The sequence below is a fragment of the Pristis pectinata genome, chromosome 9 (genome assembly GCF_009764475.1).
Source record: "Pristis pectinata isolate sPriPec2 chromosome 9, sPriPec2.1.pri, whole genome shotgun sequence".
NCBI lineage: Eukaryota > Metazoa > Chordata > Chondrichthyes > Rhinopristiformes > Pristidae > Pristis > Pristis pectinata.
Genome location: NC_067413.1, coordinates 28,574,516 through 28,590,441, shown reverse-complemented (window position 1 = coordinate 28,590,441; position 15,926 = coordinate 28,574,516). Strand labels below are relative to the sequence as shown.

The 15,926-nt window shown below is 39.3% G+C and overlaps 1 protein-coding gene across 8 annotated transcripts in view; it reads right to left on the bottom strand.

Moving 5' to 3' along the window:
- LOC127574054 (microtubule-associated protein 4-like) overlaps positions 1-15,926 on the bottom strand; it is a 218,124-nt gene that overhangs the window by 18,883 nt on the left and 183,315 nt on the right. For 7 of the 8 annotated variants that reach the window (XM_052022658.1, XM_052022657.1, XM_052022663.1 and 4 more), the window contains 4 exons: positions 12,217-12,394; positions 11,357-11,419; positions 10,050-10,378; positions 7,011-7,133 (listed from right to left, as the gene is read on the bottom strand). In XM_052022658.1, coding sequence (XP_051878618.1) covers positions 7,011-7,133; positions 10,050-10,378; positions 11,357-11,419; positions 12,217-12,394 — 693 coding nt within the window. The remainder of the gene's footprint in view (positions 1-7,010; positions 7,134-10,049; positions 10,379-11,356; positions 11,420-12,216; positions 12,395-15,926) is intronic. The other variant, XM_052022661.1, reaches the window with a different exon arrangement.

Here is a 15,926-nt window from a genome sequence, read left to right as displayed (position 1 = left end):
AGATGAGTAGAGCAATACTGGAGATGCCTCTATTATGATGAAAAAAATAGAGGTTCATTTATCTGCTGTGATGGATCAAGAATGCCATGGCATCCTTGACCAGGATCATGAAACTTGACCATTTTCTAAGTCAACATTCCTCATTTGACCAATACCTATGTCACACATCTCATTTTTGTTTGAAATTTGCCTTCATGACATCATTTCTGGACAACATGGTGGTGAGGCAGCTGTTTCATAGCTCCAGCAACGCAGGTTCAATTCTGACCTCTGGTGCTGTCTGTGTGGAGTCTGCACTTCCCCCATGACCATGTAGGCTTCCTCCGAGTGCCCTTTCCTCCCATATCCTAAAAATGTGCAGGTTGTTGGGTTAATTAGCATCTGGACATTAGGGGTAATATAGGTGGCTGATGGGAGAATCAGGGATGGGGAGTTAATAAGCATGTGTGTGAGAGTGAAGGGGACACGGGATTGGTGGGATTGTCCTGACAGCTGGCATTGACTCAATGAGGGAATGTTCTCCTTCTATGTTGTAAGGAAATATGAACAATGGTTACTTCCCTTTTGGGATACAGTAAGGGAGACATGACAGGTGATAATTCTCATGGCCCAAGCTACGCCTATCTTCTTGTTAGATACATGGAATCAGTCCTTGTTTCAGCTCTCTGCCTCAACTAATTTTCTGGTACATTGATAAATTGTATTGGTGCTGCTTCCTACACTCAGAACTCAAGAATGTCATTATTTTCCTGCCAATCTCCACTCATATTAATACCCATTACAAGTCCAAGACTTCCCCTCTATCTTTGGAATGCAGGAGGAAACTGAAGCACCCTGAGGAAAGCCACAATGTCACAGGGATAACAAGCAAACTCCATACAGACAGCACAAGAGATCGCAATGAAACCGGGTCAACATAACTGCGAGGCAGCAACTCTGCTAGCTGCTGCCATTAAGTCACCCTTTGAAGAAAACAAATGTAGATTGCATAACTGCTTTAATTGTGTATCCCACTGACCCTCTGATCTGTCTGTCCGTAGTCTACTGCACTGTTCCAATGAGGTCCAACGCAAGCTTGTGACACAGTATCTCATCTCCCATCTTGGCAAGTTGCAGATGCTCTTGCCATAAGCTTGCACCGGGCCTTGATATCGAATTCAACAATTTCCAGAAAGTCATCTTTTCTGTTTGTATCAGAACAGGCCTGTTCTGTTGTAATATTATGCATCAGTTTTTCTCTCTCCACATACACTCCCTGATAAACCAGGCATTCTAGCTTTCTCTTTTTGGTTTTAGGTTCAGTAACAGCTTTGTCCTGTACATTCCTTAGTTTAATTTTTTTCTTTCTCTAATCATCCTCATTAATCTATTAACCAAATATAAACATGGATTTACCTCAGTAACCCTAGTCACATCCTATCAGAGAGACATTCTCTTTGTCCTATCCATCCCTCCTCCCACATTCTCTGCAACTTAAAATTCATTTTCTCACATCCCCAGTTCTGACAGAAGGATTATCAACCTGAAAGGTTAATTCTGTTTCACTTTCCACATATGCTGCCTAACCTGCTAAGTGTCTCCAGCATTTTCAGTTTTCGCTTTTGTTGAATTTGGCAATTATATTGGGAGGATTTGGTAACTTTCGACCAAAACAGAACATTCTGGAAACACTCAGCATCTATGAAGATAATTATATGTTGAAGAACCTTTGTTAGATCAATGACCTTTCATCAGAACTGATGTAAGGTCATCAACAGAACAGGCTTGTTCAGACACAACTCTTTTTAGATGCTCCCTAATCAGCTGAGTATTTCCAGCATTTTGTGTTTATTTCAGATACTCAGCATCTGCAGCTTTTTGCTTTTCAGCAAAAGAATAAAGTTTGACTTGTATTTAGACAATCCCTTTCATAAACTCATGAAGCCCCAAAGTACTTCACAGCCAACGAAATATTTTTGAAGTCCAATCAGTAGAGAAATGTGGAAAACATTACAGTCATATGGGCATAGCAAACTCCTACAAACAGCAAAGCATTAATGACTAGATAATTTGTCAGCTATTGGACAGGGAATAATCATTGACAAGAACACTGGAGCAAACTCATCACTTCTCTTCAAGAAGTGCTATGGGATCTTTTCAATCCATCTGAAAAGAGCAGACAGGAGTATGTTTTAATTAATTGCTCTAGGTCAGGTCCACGTTGCATGGGCAAAGATTGCACATAAAACTTGGTGCTGGTCTGTTGGTCTTGTTATGGACTGGCATATTAAACAATCCCTTGCATGCAGCTGCTGAGGGAAACAGGCCTAAATTTTAAATTGGATCTTTAGTAAGATCAAGAAATTGGAAGAACTGAAGACTGGAATTGAGTTCTTTCAGGACAATGTCTGATTGATATGGATTAATCAAATTCTTCTGAACAAGGCAGGAGACACATTTATAGAATTCACACTAAATAAATTGGCTGAAAAGCTTTCAGCAGCAGGTTAACAATTAGGATTATAGCAGTTACCATGGCAAATCAAATCGAGCTGTTGCAGAGTTACTGGGAAAGGACTAAAATTTTTCATAATGCAAACTGGAGGTATTTATGTGAGAAAAATAACTGATGAATATGTTAAAAAAGGTGGACAACGAGCTGCTCTTTTACAACAGAATAGGATCAATATTTTCTTGATAGGTTCTTGAAATGTCATTTCAGACCTCTGATTATTGTGAGAGCTCACTCTAGGCATAACCCCACCTTCACCCTAAAAATATCTCATCTGTGCCAAATATAAATGGCAGTGACAGTTCAGTGAGAAGATCATTAAAGTAGAAGGCTGCAGTGCAGTAAATGATTATACATGCAGAGCTGAGTGTTAAATGTATCAATTACAATGGGAGCAGATTCCACCACTAATCCAGCCTCTGAGAAATAACATTGCTTCTAAGGCACTATCTGGATGTTCTCTCCCCCTTCTCCTACCACCTCCCAACCCCCTCCCTCCGCCGCCAACGCACGGGTATTGTTGTCAAATCAGACAAATCTGTGCTAAACAGAGAAGGAATAAGAGCAAGCAAGAATAAGACAGGTCTGTCATCTTTAATCAGTCTAATACGTGACCGTTTATGCACAAACAGACCTAACCCTTTGTGAACTTAGTATCAAATGTTAACTACACCATTCAAAAACATTTAGCAAGAAACAGCATTTTTTAAGAGCCTTATAGTAAGGATTTTATTTCCTTTCCTCTTATTACATTGCTTAAAAGAACAATTATTGGCAAAGAGTCAAATCTGATCATAAAATGCAGCCTCTATCATCTTTGTTTCCTCTTAGACCAATTTATGCTTTCAGATAAAGGACTGCAGCAACTGAATCAGCAACCATGACCATCAAGGAATGGATAGCAACTCCTCTGATCAGTGTTAATTCTGTTAGTTAATCTTAATCAGTACAATTGGTGCACCACCCTGGTACTAGGAATATAATGTAGGGAACAGAAATTATAGCGTGGTACAGCACAAGAGAAAGTCATTCAACCCACTGAGTTTGCAATAGAGGGGATCTCTGTGGAAAAATGTTTAAATATGACACATCAAATTCACAAAGCAATTTTGGAATCCTGGATTTTACAAAGAAGAATAGTAATAAAATCAGGAAGTTATCCTAAACATTAAAAAACACTATTTAGCCCAGCAGCAATGTTTTCTTTGAGGAAGCTTTAGAAAAGATTTCCTTAAATGCTTCCAGGTGTTAAGGATTAAAATGAAATGGGTAGATTGGAGAAGCTGTGGCTGTTCTTACAGCAGAGGAGACTAGGAGATTTGAAAAATTCATGAAAGATTTGTATTGAATTTGTACTGAATAAATAAAACAAGACTCTTTCAACCACCCAAATAATTGATAATGGCAGATTAAAGGTGATTGGCACAAGAGAAATAAACTACACAAGGGAAAACATCGGCACAACAGTTGTTGGGATTTGGAATACACCAATAGAGATATAGATTCAACAACTGACTTCAGGAAAGAGTTGGGGGAATAGGACTAACTGGATGCATCTTGAAAACAGAACACAGCAAAGACTCAGAGTCTCTATTTCCTTTTGTAATTTGGTGGAGTCCATAAAATACACCAAGTAGCATAACAGTTCCTTTATCGTTTCTAATATACAACCAAATATTTTTGTCTTTGACATCTCAAAGACAAAGACTCTTCCTAACAATGTATTTGTCTTAATCAAAATTGCACGATCTTCTTTCTTGCCCAGTGAAAAACACTATGATGCTGGAGGAACTCAGCAAGCCAGGCAGCATCTGTGGAGAAAAGCAGGCAGTCAACGTTTTGAGTCAGGACCCTTCTTCAGGACTGAAGATAGGAAAAGGGGAAGCCCAGTATATAGGAGGGAAAAGCAGAGCAGTGATAGGTAGACAAAAGAAGGGAGGTGGGGGTGGGCACAAGGTGGTGGTGATAGATAGATAAAGATATAGTGATAGACAGGTGCAGGGAAGGAGAGGACAGCAGATCCACTGGGGGATGGATCAGAGGTAAGGAGAAAAAATGGTGGGTAGAAAAAAAAGAGATAGGCTAGGAAAGGGAAGAAAAGAAGAGGCATAGTTGGGGTGGAGGGTGGTGGGGGGAGGGATGTAGGGATTACTTAAAGTGGGAGAATTCAATGTTCATGCCGTTAGGCTGCAAGGTTCCAAGATGGAAAATGAGGTGGCTGTTCCTCCAGTTTGCGCTTGGAATTCTCCTGACAGTGAAGGGGCCTGAGGACTGACATATCTGTGATGGTGTGGGAGGGGGAGTTGAAGTGACTGGCAACGAGGAGATACTTTTCACCCAAAAGGGTGGTTGGAATCAGGAATGCTTTGCCTGAGTGTGTGGCGGAGGCAGGTACTCTCAAAACATTTTAGTACCTTGATGAGTACTAGATATAGAAGGCTACAGACCAAATGGTGATAAATGGAGTTAATATAGATAGGTATTTGATGGTTGGCATGGACATGATGGGCCTGTGGAACTGTTTCTGTGCTCTATCACTCTATGACCTTGCATAGAGCCAGTATAGACATGAAGGGGGAAATGGCCTACGGTACTGCCAACTTCTGTGTTTCTGTGATGGGATGGATTAATTCAGAATAGACTCAAGCTCAAACCAGGGAGCTTCCAATTCTGCATGGCTCAGTGCTGAATTATGTATGAAGATTATCCAATATGTCTCAGGTGATGCTAACACAGCTCCCAGAAGATCCATCCCATTAGTTCTATTCTCCCTCTCCTCATTTCTCTATGGTCCTATTTTCCCCACTTACGCAAATGAAGGGGTAATTTACAGAAGCCAATTAACCTACCAGCACATCTTTAGAATGTGGGACGAACCTAGAACATTTGGGGAAAATGTGTAAATTCCACACAGGCAATATCTGAGGTCAAGATCAAACCCAGATCCCTGAGACAGTAGTGCTAACTGCTGCATCACCATGCCTCTCACGTCAATAGAAGGAATTAATACAAAACAGAAATCTCAATGTTTGAGCTGAAACCCTGTTGATAAAATGTCCCCAATATGAAAGTTAACTGTTTCCCTTTCCACAGATCCTTTGAGTATTTCCCACATTTTCTGTTTTTATTTCAGATTCAGTATCTGCAATTATTCTGATCTTCATATGGAGACAGAGAGTACCAATATACTAAATGGACACTTTGTACCTGTCTTAAGGAAAGAAAATGTCAAAACTAGCAAGGTACATTAACCAGAGGATGCATCTTGAGAGAAGCTCTGGGCATAATCTTTGATTCCTGCTTGAATTATGGGAATGGAGTCACAGCACTGCAAATTTTGTAAGCCGCTCACATAAGGAAACAGATATACTTGGTAACCATAGGCTAATCAATTTATCAGTGATGATAAAATTACTATGAACCATTGTCAAAGACAAAATTAATTCTCACCTGGAAAAGGATGGGTTAAGAAGGAACACTCAGCACAGTAATTCTTAAAAAATTAAGTAATGTCTGAACAACTAGCCCGAGTTCTTTGATGTAATAACAAGTGTTCTGATGAAGGTTGCAAACAGGAGTATTGAATGGGAAAAAAAAAATCACACTAGACTACGTTAAGCTTTGGCTAAAATACAATGTACAGTTCAGGTCCTTGAAGACAGTATAGAGGTGGATTAACAGGATCATACCAGGGATGGGGACTTATTACAAGCCAATGAAGTCTGAATTGTACTATTTACAGCAGATAAGGTTGAGCAGACTTGTAATAAAAAAAATTACTGGTTTTGATAAAGCACATTGGAAGAAAGTGTTTTCTCAAGCAAATGGATTAGTAACCCGAGATAATGAATTTAAAATAATTGGCAAATTACAGACCCTAACCACCCCCATGTTGTCGTGATCTAGAATACAGTAATTGAAAGGTGATGGAAGTAGACTCTGGAAAAGCTTTCATAGAGCTTATGAAGAAATCTGAAATAAAGTTAATAGATTACTATTGGAAAGAAATTTGCAAGGTTTATGAGGAAAAATTGATGATAGAGAATACAACTAAATCAAAGAGTAGAAACAAGTATTAATGGGCTGAATAGCCACCTTCTGTGATTAAGGGGAAAGGATGAGGAAGATAAGAGCCAAAAGATGTCTGCAGGCATTTGGGACAGGAAAGATGGCAGCAGGGGGTGTTGGAGAACAACAACGTGTCCTGGGATAGAAGAGTAGCCAGGGGTAATAAGATACAGCAGCGAGGAGATGAAGGGAGATAGTGATGGAAAGTAACGTTTTCTTGAAAATCCAAAGTACAAGTGCAAGCTGTTGCTGTTCATACAAATGCATAGCTTGACTAGATCTGAAGCTCCTAAAAGTAAAAGTTTAGTGCATTAATTCACTGCACAATTCAGTGATTTAAACAATCCACAGAAATGCTCAGGAAAAATGAATGAAATTGAAATGCTTACGTATGTATGCAACTTAAAAGTGAATATAACAAAAAAATTCATATATACTTTCATTCACTCACTTTGCCATTGGTTTGTTTTTGACTATCTTTCGTGGTTGTGGTTTTAGCTACTCGAATCACAGTGCTGGGTTCAACTTTTCGGTTCAATCTTACCGGCTCGGGTTTTTTCTCTACTGATTTAGCCTAAGTAGACAACCAAAAAGGGATGGAAAAAATAAACAAGTACACAGGCAAATGTAATGAGGGAGAAACTTGAGAGAAAATGTTCTGAAATGTAATAGAATCAAATGATTAACCCAGAATAGTCATTTAAAATACATCATATTAATATAACACAATAGATCAATGTTTTAAGAAATACTTAACACTTTTCACTTCCAATTGATTCGAACTCATTCTGAGAGTCATTTATGTACTCATATTCCAAAATATCTTTAGTCCATAAGATTGGAAACAATTGATTTACTTGCTTCTTGGTTCCCCCCACTCCCCTTAGATAATGCATGCATCTTTTTCATCCTTCTGAACATCCCACCACTCTTGTTCACAGGAGCATTGAAAGGTTATGGAACAAGGGATTTTCATTTGGTTCATCATGTCCGTCCCAGCCAAGATTTGAACTATTTAGGTTACTCCACTTCTCTAGCTCTTTTAGTTTGTGGCCTGTTGAATGCTCTCACAGGTAGCTTTCAAATGCAATGAGGGTCTCCATCTCCACCATCCTTTCGGACAGCAAGTTCCAGACCCTCACTGCACTTTGGATGAGATTTTTCCTCAACTCTCCACTATTCTTTCCATCATTTATCTTAAATCAACCTCCCCTTAATTATCAATGTCTTTGCAAAATGTCTTCATTGTTCACTCTGTCTAAGCCTCTCAATTTTGTAAACACCAATTAAATCTACCGTTAATCTTCTTGTTCCAAAAAGACAGACAACCCATCCTAGCAATTTCTCCTCACAACTATTATTTTCCTGTTTTCATTCATTTCCTTTTCAGCTCTCATTGAGTTTTAAAAGCCTCTCAATCCTCAGGCTTATTATTCATTTTGATAACGCTGCACATTTCTTTTAATCTATTTCTGTCAAGTTCTCTCATGAGAATCAATGGATATACACTTAAGGTTATGAATTATTTGTTTAGGTGTTCTGCATGAATTCTCTGTGAGCAGCACAAGTCTGAAATACCGTTTGGAATAAACATGGTCAAAGTGAAGTCACCATGCCCTGATGATACAGTATATATCCGGGGCTATTAAAAGAAGCAAGAAAGGAATTTATAGCGGTTCTGACCATCATTCACAATCTTCCCTCGCTACAGGAGTGGTGCCAGGAAATGGAGGATTATTTAAACAAGGGCCAGATAGTTTAACATCAGTGGTGGGCAAATGATTGGAATAAAATTCTAAGTAACAGTATAAATCTTCATTTATAAAGCCAAAGATGAGTCAGAGACAATCAGCACAGATTGATTTATGGGTAAGACCGGTCTGACAAGGTTCCACAGGGGAGTCTGGTCAATAAAGTAAGATTACGTAAGGGATTGGAACTAAAATTGGCTCCATAGAAGGAAGCAAAGGGAATTGTTGACAGGTACTACAGTGATGCATAGGATTTCCACAGGGATGGATAGGATTTCCACATTCCATATGGAGGAAGGAAGGGTGGAAATAGTGACAGAGGCTGGGAGGTGATAGGTGGAGGCAATATAGGACTGCAAAAAATGGAATCTGATAGGAACGGAAGTTGGTGCATGAATTCTATCATCTGCACCCTTTTTTCTGCCTATCACCTCCCAGGTCACTATTTTCACCCTTCCCTCCTCCATCTGCCAATTACCCCTCCTCACCTTTTTGGGGAGTGCTACATTTTCTATGATCCTATCATTGCCTTTCTACTGACATATCATCTACTCTCCCTAGGCCAACTTGCCATCATAACACTATGACTAGGCATATTTTTAAAAGTTGTTTTTGAATTTATCACGTTGTTCACAAATTGAATAAAAAATCTTCCCTACTATAATTCTAGGGGATCCTTTACTATAAGATTGCCAGCTAACACTTTCCCATTCAGCAGTCCTAATATTGGAGTTAATCCTATATACTTCTTTCCAGTACTCAAAAACAATTAGCTTTGTATTTACGGACTTCAATTTTGCTGATACTTTCACTTGATTTTAGGGGCCACATTACACAATTTATAATGGGATTAAAAACTTGCAGTGAGGCTAGTTAACAAAAATGGTAAGCATGCCCTACTGGGCTACGAACTCTGCTGGGACTATGCCATAAAAAGCTATATTATTCTCACAACCGTTAAATTAGAATTAAAAGTTGAATATGCTGGAAACAAAATGAAGGTTATTCAGCATCTGGATGGGAAGAGAGTACTTCTTGGGGAGTAGCCTTCACTGGTATCACATTCAGGTCAGACCTGGCAATGATATTTAATCTATTCTTTCAAATGTTATCTGACAAATTTCTTTCAGAAGTATACAAATTTTCAGAAATAATACATATCTACAAAGTACTTGGTTGATATTTCTTAGAATGCTTATAATTTTCAATAATACATCACAAAAAATGGATGAACTGGACAAGGAACGAAACAGAAGACAACTAGAAGGAAGCTCAAAAGCAACACGATGCACAAAATATTAAATCAGAAAGATAAATGTTCAATGAGAATAGTGGGAATAGTACAAAAATTAATGATGAGGAAATTATTATGAATAATGAATATTTAGAATAAGCAGCAAGGCACATATATTAGTACTTTTTAAAATAGAGCTGCACTTTCAAAATTTCCTGTATTACATGAATGTTAAGTAAAAGTACAAATGGCTGTTTTGCATTTTGGGACATTCTGAGGAAACAGAAGGCAATACTTAAACACAAGTCATTTTTTTTTAAATGGGAGAATTAGTATGTTACAGGGTTGAGCTTTGATGAACAGAGGAAGCTTCATTTTCCACTAACATTTTCTCATTTCAAATTTCCGATGCTCACTTCTCATTTAAATCCTCAACCAAACTTATCAAAGTGTGTTTGAAACAAATGACTGTCATTCATTTATCTTCAAATAGGAAACCACTTACCTTTCCTCCTCCAGGCTGGTGCTTGATGTTATCTGTGGATCCAATTTTTGATTTGACATTTTTTAGGTCTGGAGCTGGGGCACTGGTTGGTCGTAGTTGCTTTGGACCTGCTGCTACGGTGGGTTTTGAAGGTGTCCGGGAAATAGGTGCAACTCTTTTGGCCTCAGAAGCAGCTGTTGTCTTCAGAGCCAATGTTCTGGGCGCCCGAGGGGTGTTAGATGATGGAGTTCCAGGACTACTCACGCCAAGAGGTGTGCTTGGCGTACTTGGGGTAGTGCCTGTGCTCTTAATAGAAGTTGTGGAAGTAGTCTTTGAGCGACCAGTCTCACCTAAGATCAAAACAAAAAGCAAGCTATTCTCTTGACAGAAATAAATTGTTTCTAGATCAAGTTGATTTAGTTATGTGTTGAATGGTGATATCATTTCACAACAATGAACAACGCACGACAACTTAATTGACTAGATGCCTAAAAGTATAAAATACTATACTCTGCTCTTTCCTACCCCTCAAACAGCCCTTCACAAATAAACATCCATCTCTCTTGAACTGACTCCATGGGCAGTTTAGGTTATACTACACTATTCAAATTGAGGATTCCCCCCACTGGGAACAGGTCTTTTATCTGGTATAGATGACCACTTACATGGAAGCAAGAACATCAAAAACGAATGTCCAAAATAAAAGCAACAAATTTGTGGTCAACTCTTCAACCCAGCTCCTGGCATTTAGATGATCTGAATGCCACTAACATAAATCCACATCCAGGTTAACATTTGACTATGTGAGTTTATCCTTGGGTAACTGAACCATCAGATCAGAACTTCATGATTATCCCTAGTCTTTACCATTAGCAAGATATAGGAGATGGAAGGTTAGTCCATAAGATGGGAAAAATGTAATTGTCTTTAGCATTGCTGACTAGTGGGAAATAAAGGAGAAAACCAACTCCTGATCACAAAGCAGGAACAATGGTGGAAAGTAGATCAGTGCTCATTGGTTGAGGCCTCAGCAACACCACATATGATTTGAATTGTCCTCCAAAATTTATTCTCCAGTCAAAACACAAGAGGAATGCCAATTTAGATGAAGTACTAGAGGGCAGCTGGTGCACATGTAACTACATCCCAAGCAGGAAGTTAGCACATTCAGGAGTGTGAAAACATAGATAATTATGAGCTAATGCAAAATCATTGGTGTCAAGGATGGTTGGGATGTTGGGGAAGGTGGGGGGGGAGGTGGTGGGAAAGAGTATTGCAAAGAAAGTGAAATGCATAAAAGGAACAGTAATAAAACAAATGCACATTACCCAAGGGAGATTTTGCAGACAGGGACTTCCTGATTTCTGTAGATTTCGGTTCAGTTTTGATAGCTGAAAATTAAATATTTAAAGAGTTGTGATAATTCTACCAATCAGGTGCTAGCTCTAAGCTGTCCCTCCCTACTCTACTAACCTTGCCACTATCCAAACACTTTTTTTGGCTTTGGTAAGAAAAATAGCACCCTTTATAGATTTGGTCACGTGATTCTTGTATAGAATTGCTCAAGGGCTAAGCCTTGGCCCATTGTTATATGATGCAATCGCATGGCGTAAGACCAAAGAATCACAACATTGGTCACCAGCCTGAAAGATTCCATATTTGTACTTTGATACAAAATAGCCAATCCACACTGATCGTCAGTTTGGGAGAGGCAACAAATGGTTTGTGAGAGGCTCACAGTTGGAAGCAGCTAGGAATATTAGGTTGTTATTTCTAAATGTAATTGGAGAAAAAAGTTCGTTCTGAACTTATTAGGTGAGGGCTACTAATATTAATCAAGGAACATTGCTCAGCTCAAGCACACAATACATCCAAAGTCAAGTTACAGCAAAGCCAAAGACAGCAAGAAGCTCTGTCCTCTCAAATCTTTAGGAAAGCTCACTCTACTAAGCATTTTTAAAATTTCTTTTATTAGATATCTTCTGGTTAGGGCAACCAATCAGCAACTGAAAACTAGATTCAATTTGCTGAAACTCATCTTAAACAAAACCACCATAGGAGGAGGAAACTTTCATGTATCATCATAAAATGACAAATCTGAACCCACAATCTATAAGATTAAAAAGTTGCTAGCTTCACTGTACTGTCCCTTCAAATACCCAATTACATGAAAACTTTTTTAACGTACATGTTGGTCTTCTAGGGGTCGAAAGTGTGGTATTTCTTGGAGTTGACCCAGCAGTAGTTGCTACCTTTTGCAGTGATGTTGTACTGCTCTTAATAGTAGTGTTACTGGGTGTTTTTGTCACACCTGCAGATGGTGGTCTAGATGAGGGGGGCTTCGTTGGACTCTTTGCCTCAGTTGCCTGCAAAAATAAACAAAAAAAGATGTATGGCATTTGTAATGTAGCATCAGAATGGAGAAAATAGAGCCAGCTATGGATGACGAAACAGGTGCATCCAATGTGTACAGAATCTCAATACATCTCTCAAGCACATCAAAATAGTTCATACTGTTAAACACTTTTGAGCGTAATGGATTTTTAAAATAAACAATGCATCAATTTGCATACGTTAGGAGCCAACAAACACCAGTGAGATGGTAAGTTACAGTAATTTTTTGCTCTGAAGATTCTGCAGAGGAAATGAGACTGATGGGATTGCTGAATTAAGAGTCAGCAAAGACTTAATGGGCCAAATGGCAATGATTCCATAGTGGTGCTAGCTGAAGGATGAATGATAGATTGAACAGCAAGAAACCTGTTGACCTTTCTCAAATATTGCAATAAGATGTTAACATCCATGCAAATCCAAGCTCAGGAAGGTAGAACCATGGCGTAGTAATGATTTGAAAGACAGCTTCACGAATATTAATGTGCTATTACATTTCTTATCTTCTTAAAATGGTAATGTCAATTTGGGAAGGAGTGATTTTTTATTACATTGTCAAAAAGCCCATTTATTCTTGACATTTCCTCAAAAACCGTACAGATATTACTGGCGGGCATTTATGACAGTATGAGGAGCCATGCCCAACTATTTCTTGAATACCTCCCACTGCTGTTTCCAGTCTATTATTCCTAAAACGTACATCAGCCTAATTAAATTAACCCAATCTTACTCAAGTTCAATCTATGCCCTTTTCCAGAACCATGAATTCTGATCACTACTTCCAAGAAGCACTCCCATTGATATCTCCTCCATCTGCCAGGGTTCATTCCCTTAAACAAAGCCCAGAACTGTCTGGACTTGGTTTAAGGGAAGTTGATCAAGCTGCATACAGATTTTAAATATTTTAAAATCACTATACATTTTGTACAGAGTTAATTCTAAGGCAGTTGAAATCTCCTTTTATTATTACCTATTAATTTCCATACTTGTCAGAAATCTGCACACAAATTTGCCTTTTTACCTTCCTTCCTCCCATTTACCTCAGCAGTGTGCTTGTCCGTTTGGTCCAGTTGAACGTAAAGGGCTTCATTTCTCGAGCTTAATAATTCCTCTTTATAGTTGTAATAGCTTGGTAAACTAATTTTGCTATCTAAGCTTTCTTTCGCATTTCCCTCTTATCTAAAAACCCTGTACCTAAAGTACTATTAAAATTCTACTCTTCAAGGATTAATTGAGCTTCCAACTGAGCCAAGCTGATATACTGGCAAGTCACATAAACCACAATATTATAGGTTAAATTTCCATTCTAAGGTTGCTAGTTATAGTCTACACATTACTTCTGGCTTAAGCACTGCTGGAGAAGAACAACCAGGTTGGTTATAGAGTCGTACAGCATGGAAACTGACTCTTCAGCCTAACTCATCTGTGCCAACCAAGGTACCTAACTGAGCCAGTCCCATTTGCTTGTGTTTGGCCCATATCTCTCTAAATCCTTCCTATTCATGTACCTGTCCAAATCTCTTCTAAACATCGTAATTATTCCTACCTCTACCACTTCCTCTGGTAGCTTGTTCCATTTACCCATTATCCTTTGTTGTGTGAAAAACTTTCCCCTCAGGTCACCTTTAAATTTTGCCCTCTTACCCACCCTGGGAGAAAGACTGTGACCATCCATTTTATCTATGCCTCGCATAATTATATAAAGCTATATCAGCTGATCCCTCAACCTCTTTTGCTCCAGGGAAAATGGTCTCAGCCCATCCAGTCTCTCTTTATAACTCAAGCCCTCAGTCCTGGCAACATTCTTGTGACTCTTTTCTGCAGCCTCTCTAGCTTAATCACATCCCTCCTTTAATATGTCTAGATCGGCACATGATACTCCAAGTGTGGTCTCATCAATGTCCTGTACTACTGTAATATGAAGTCCCAACTCTTGTACTCAGTGCCCCGAATGAAGGCAAGTATACCATATGCCTTCTTCAGCTCCCTGTCTAATTGTGTCGCCATGTTCAGGGGACTATGTACTTGCACCCCTAGGTCTACAACACTCTCCAGGGCCCTGCCATTCACTGTGTATGCCCTGCCCTGATTTAACTTCCCTAAATGTATCACTTCAAACTTGTCTGAGCTAAATTCCATCAGCCATTCCTTTGTCCATTTTCCCAGTTGATCAGGATCCTGTTATAACCTTGGACAACATTCTTCACTGTCCACCACACCATCCATTTCAGTGTCAACCACAAACTTACCTTAGCCTGATCTTACAGCCCTTCTTAAATAAAGGCACAGCATTATTCATCCTCCAATCTTCTATTACCTCACCTGGCTAATGAAGATACTAAAATCTCACCCAGGGCCCCAGCAATTTCTTTTCTTGGCTCCCACAACATCCCAGGATACACTTGGTCAGGCCCCGGGGATGTATCAACCTTTATGCACCTCAATACTGCCAACACATCCTCCTTCATGATGTTGATATGTTTCAAGACATCACTGTTCTTTTCCTTGAACTCCCTAGTGTTCATGACCTGCTCCACAGCAAATGCAGATGAGAAGTATTCACTTTAGATCTCTCCCGTCTCCTGTGGCTCCACGCAGATGATCACACTGATCCTCACGGGGACCTATTCTCTCCCTCGTTACCCTTTTGCTCTTAATATACTTATAGGATCTTTTAGGATTATCCTTTATCTTATCTGCCAAGGATATCTCAAGTTCCCTTTCTGTCCTCCTGATTTCCTTCTTAAGTGCACTCCTATATCCCTCATACTCCACAAAGGATTCGCTGCAATCCCAGTTGCCAATACCTGACGTATGCCTTCTCCTTTTTCCTGACTAGAGTCTCAATATCCTTTGTCAACAGGGTTCCCTAATCCTGCCAGCCTTGCCCTTCACTCTAACAGGAACATGTTGGCCCTGAATTATCCCTATCTCACTTTTAAAGCCTCCCATTTGCCAGGCTCCCCTCTACCTGCTAACATCCTCTCCCAATCAACCTTTTCAAGTTCCTGTCTAATGCCTTTAAAATTAGCCTTGCTCCAATGTAGGATTTTAACTTGTATACTAGTCTTACCTTTTCCCATAACTATTTTAAAACCAATAGAATTATGGTCACTTGTCCCAAAGTGTTCCCTCACTGACACATCAGCCACTTGCCCTGCCTCATTTCCAAAGAGGTTAAGTGCTGTCCCCTCTGTAGTAGGGTCATCTACATATTGCTTGAGTTCTTGGTTCTGATCACTATGGGTAATCATTGCGACTTTAGTTGTGACATAAGCATGGTTGAATGCCAATTATTTACAGCGGCTGTTTCAAACAGGAGCGCTCTAGTTGTGTTAAAAAACAAAATTCAATCAGGCATATCAACTAGACAAGGACATGAACTCTCTATGGACTAAAAGGCTTTCTCTATATTTCTGTCTCATCCAAGATTTGGTCTTCTCCAAGCCTGATATTTGCAATGCATTTCCCATCAGCATCATGAAAATGCTATTTTACTTGACTTCT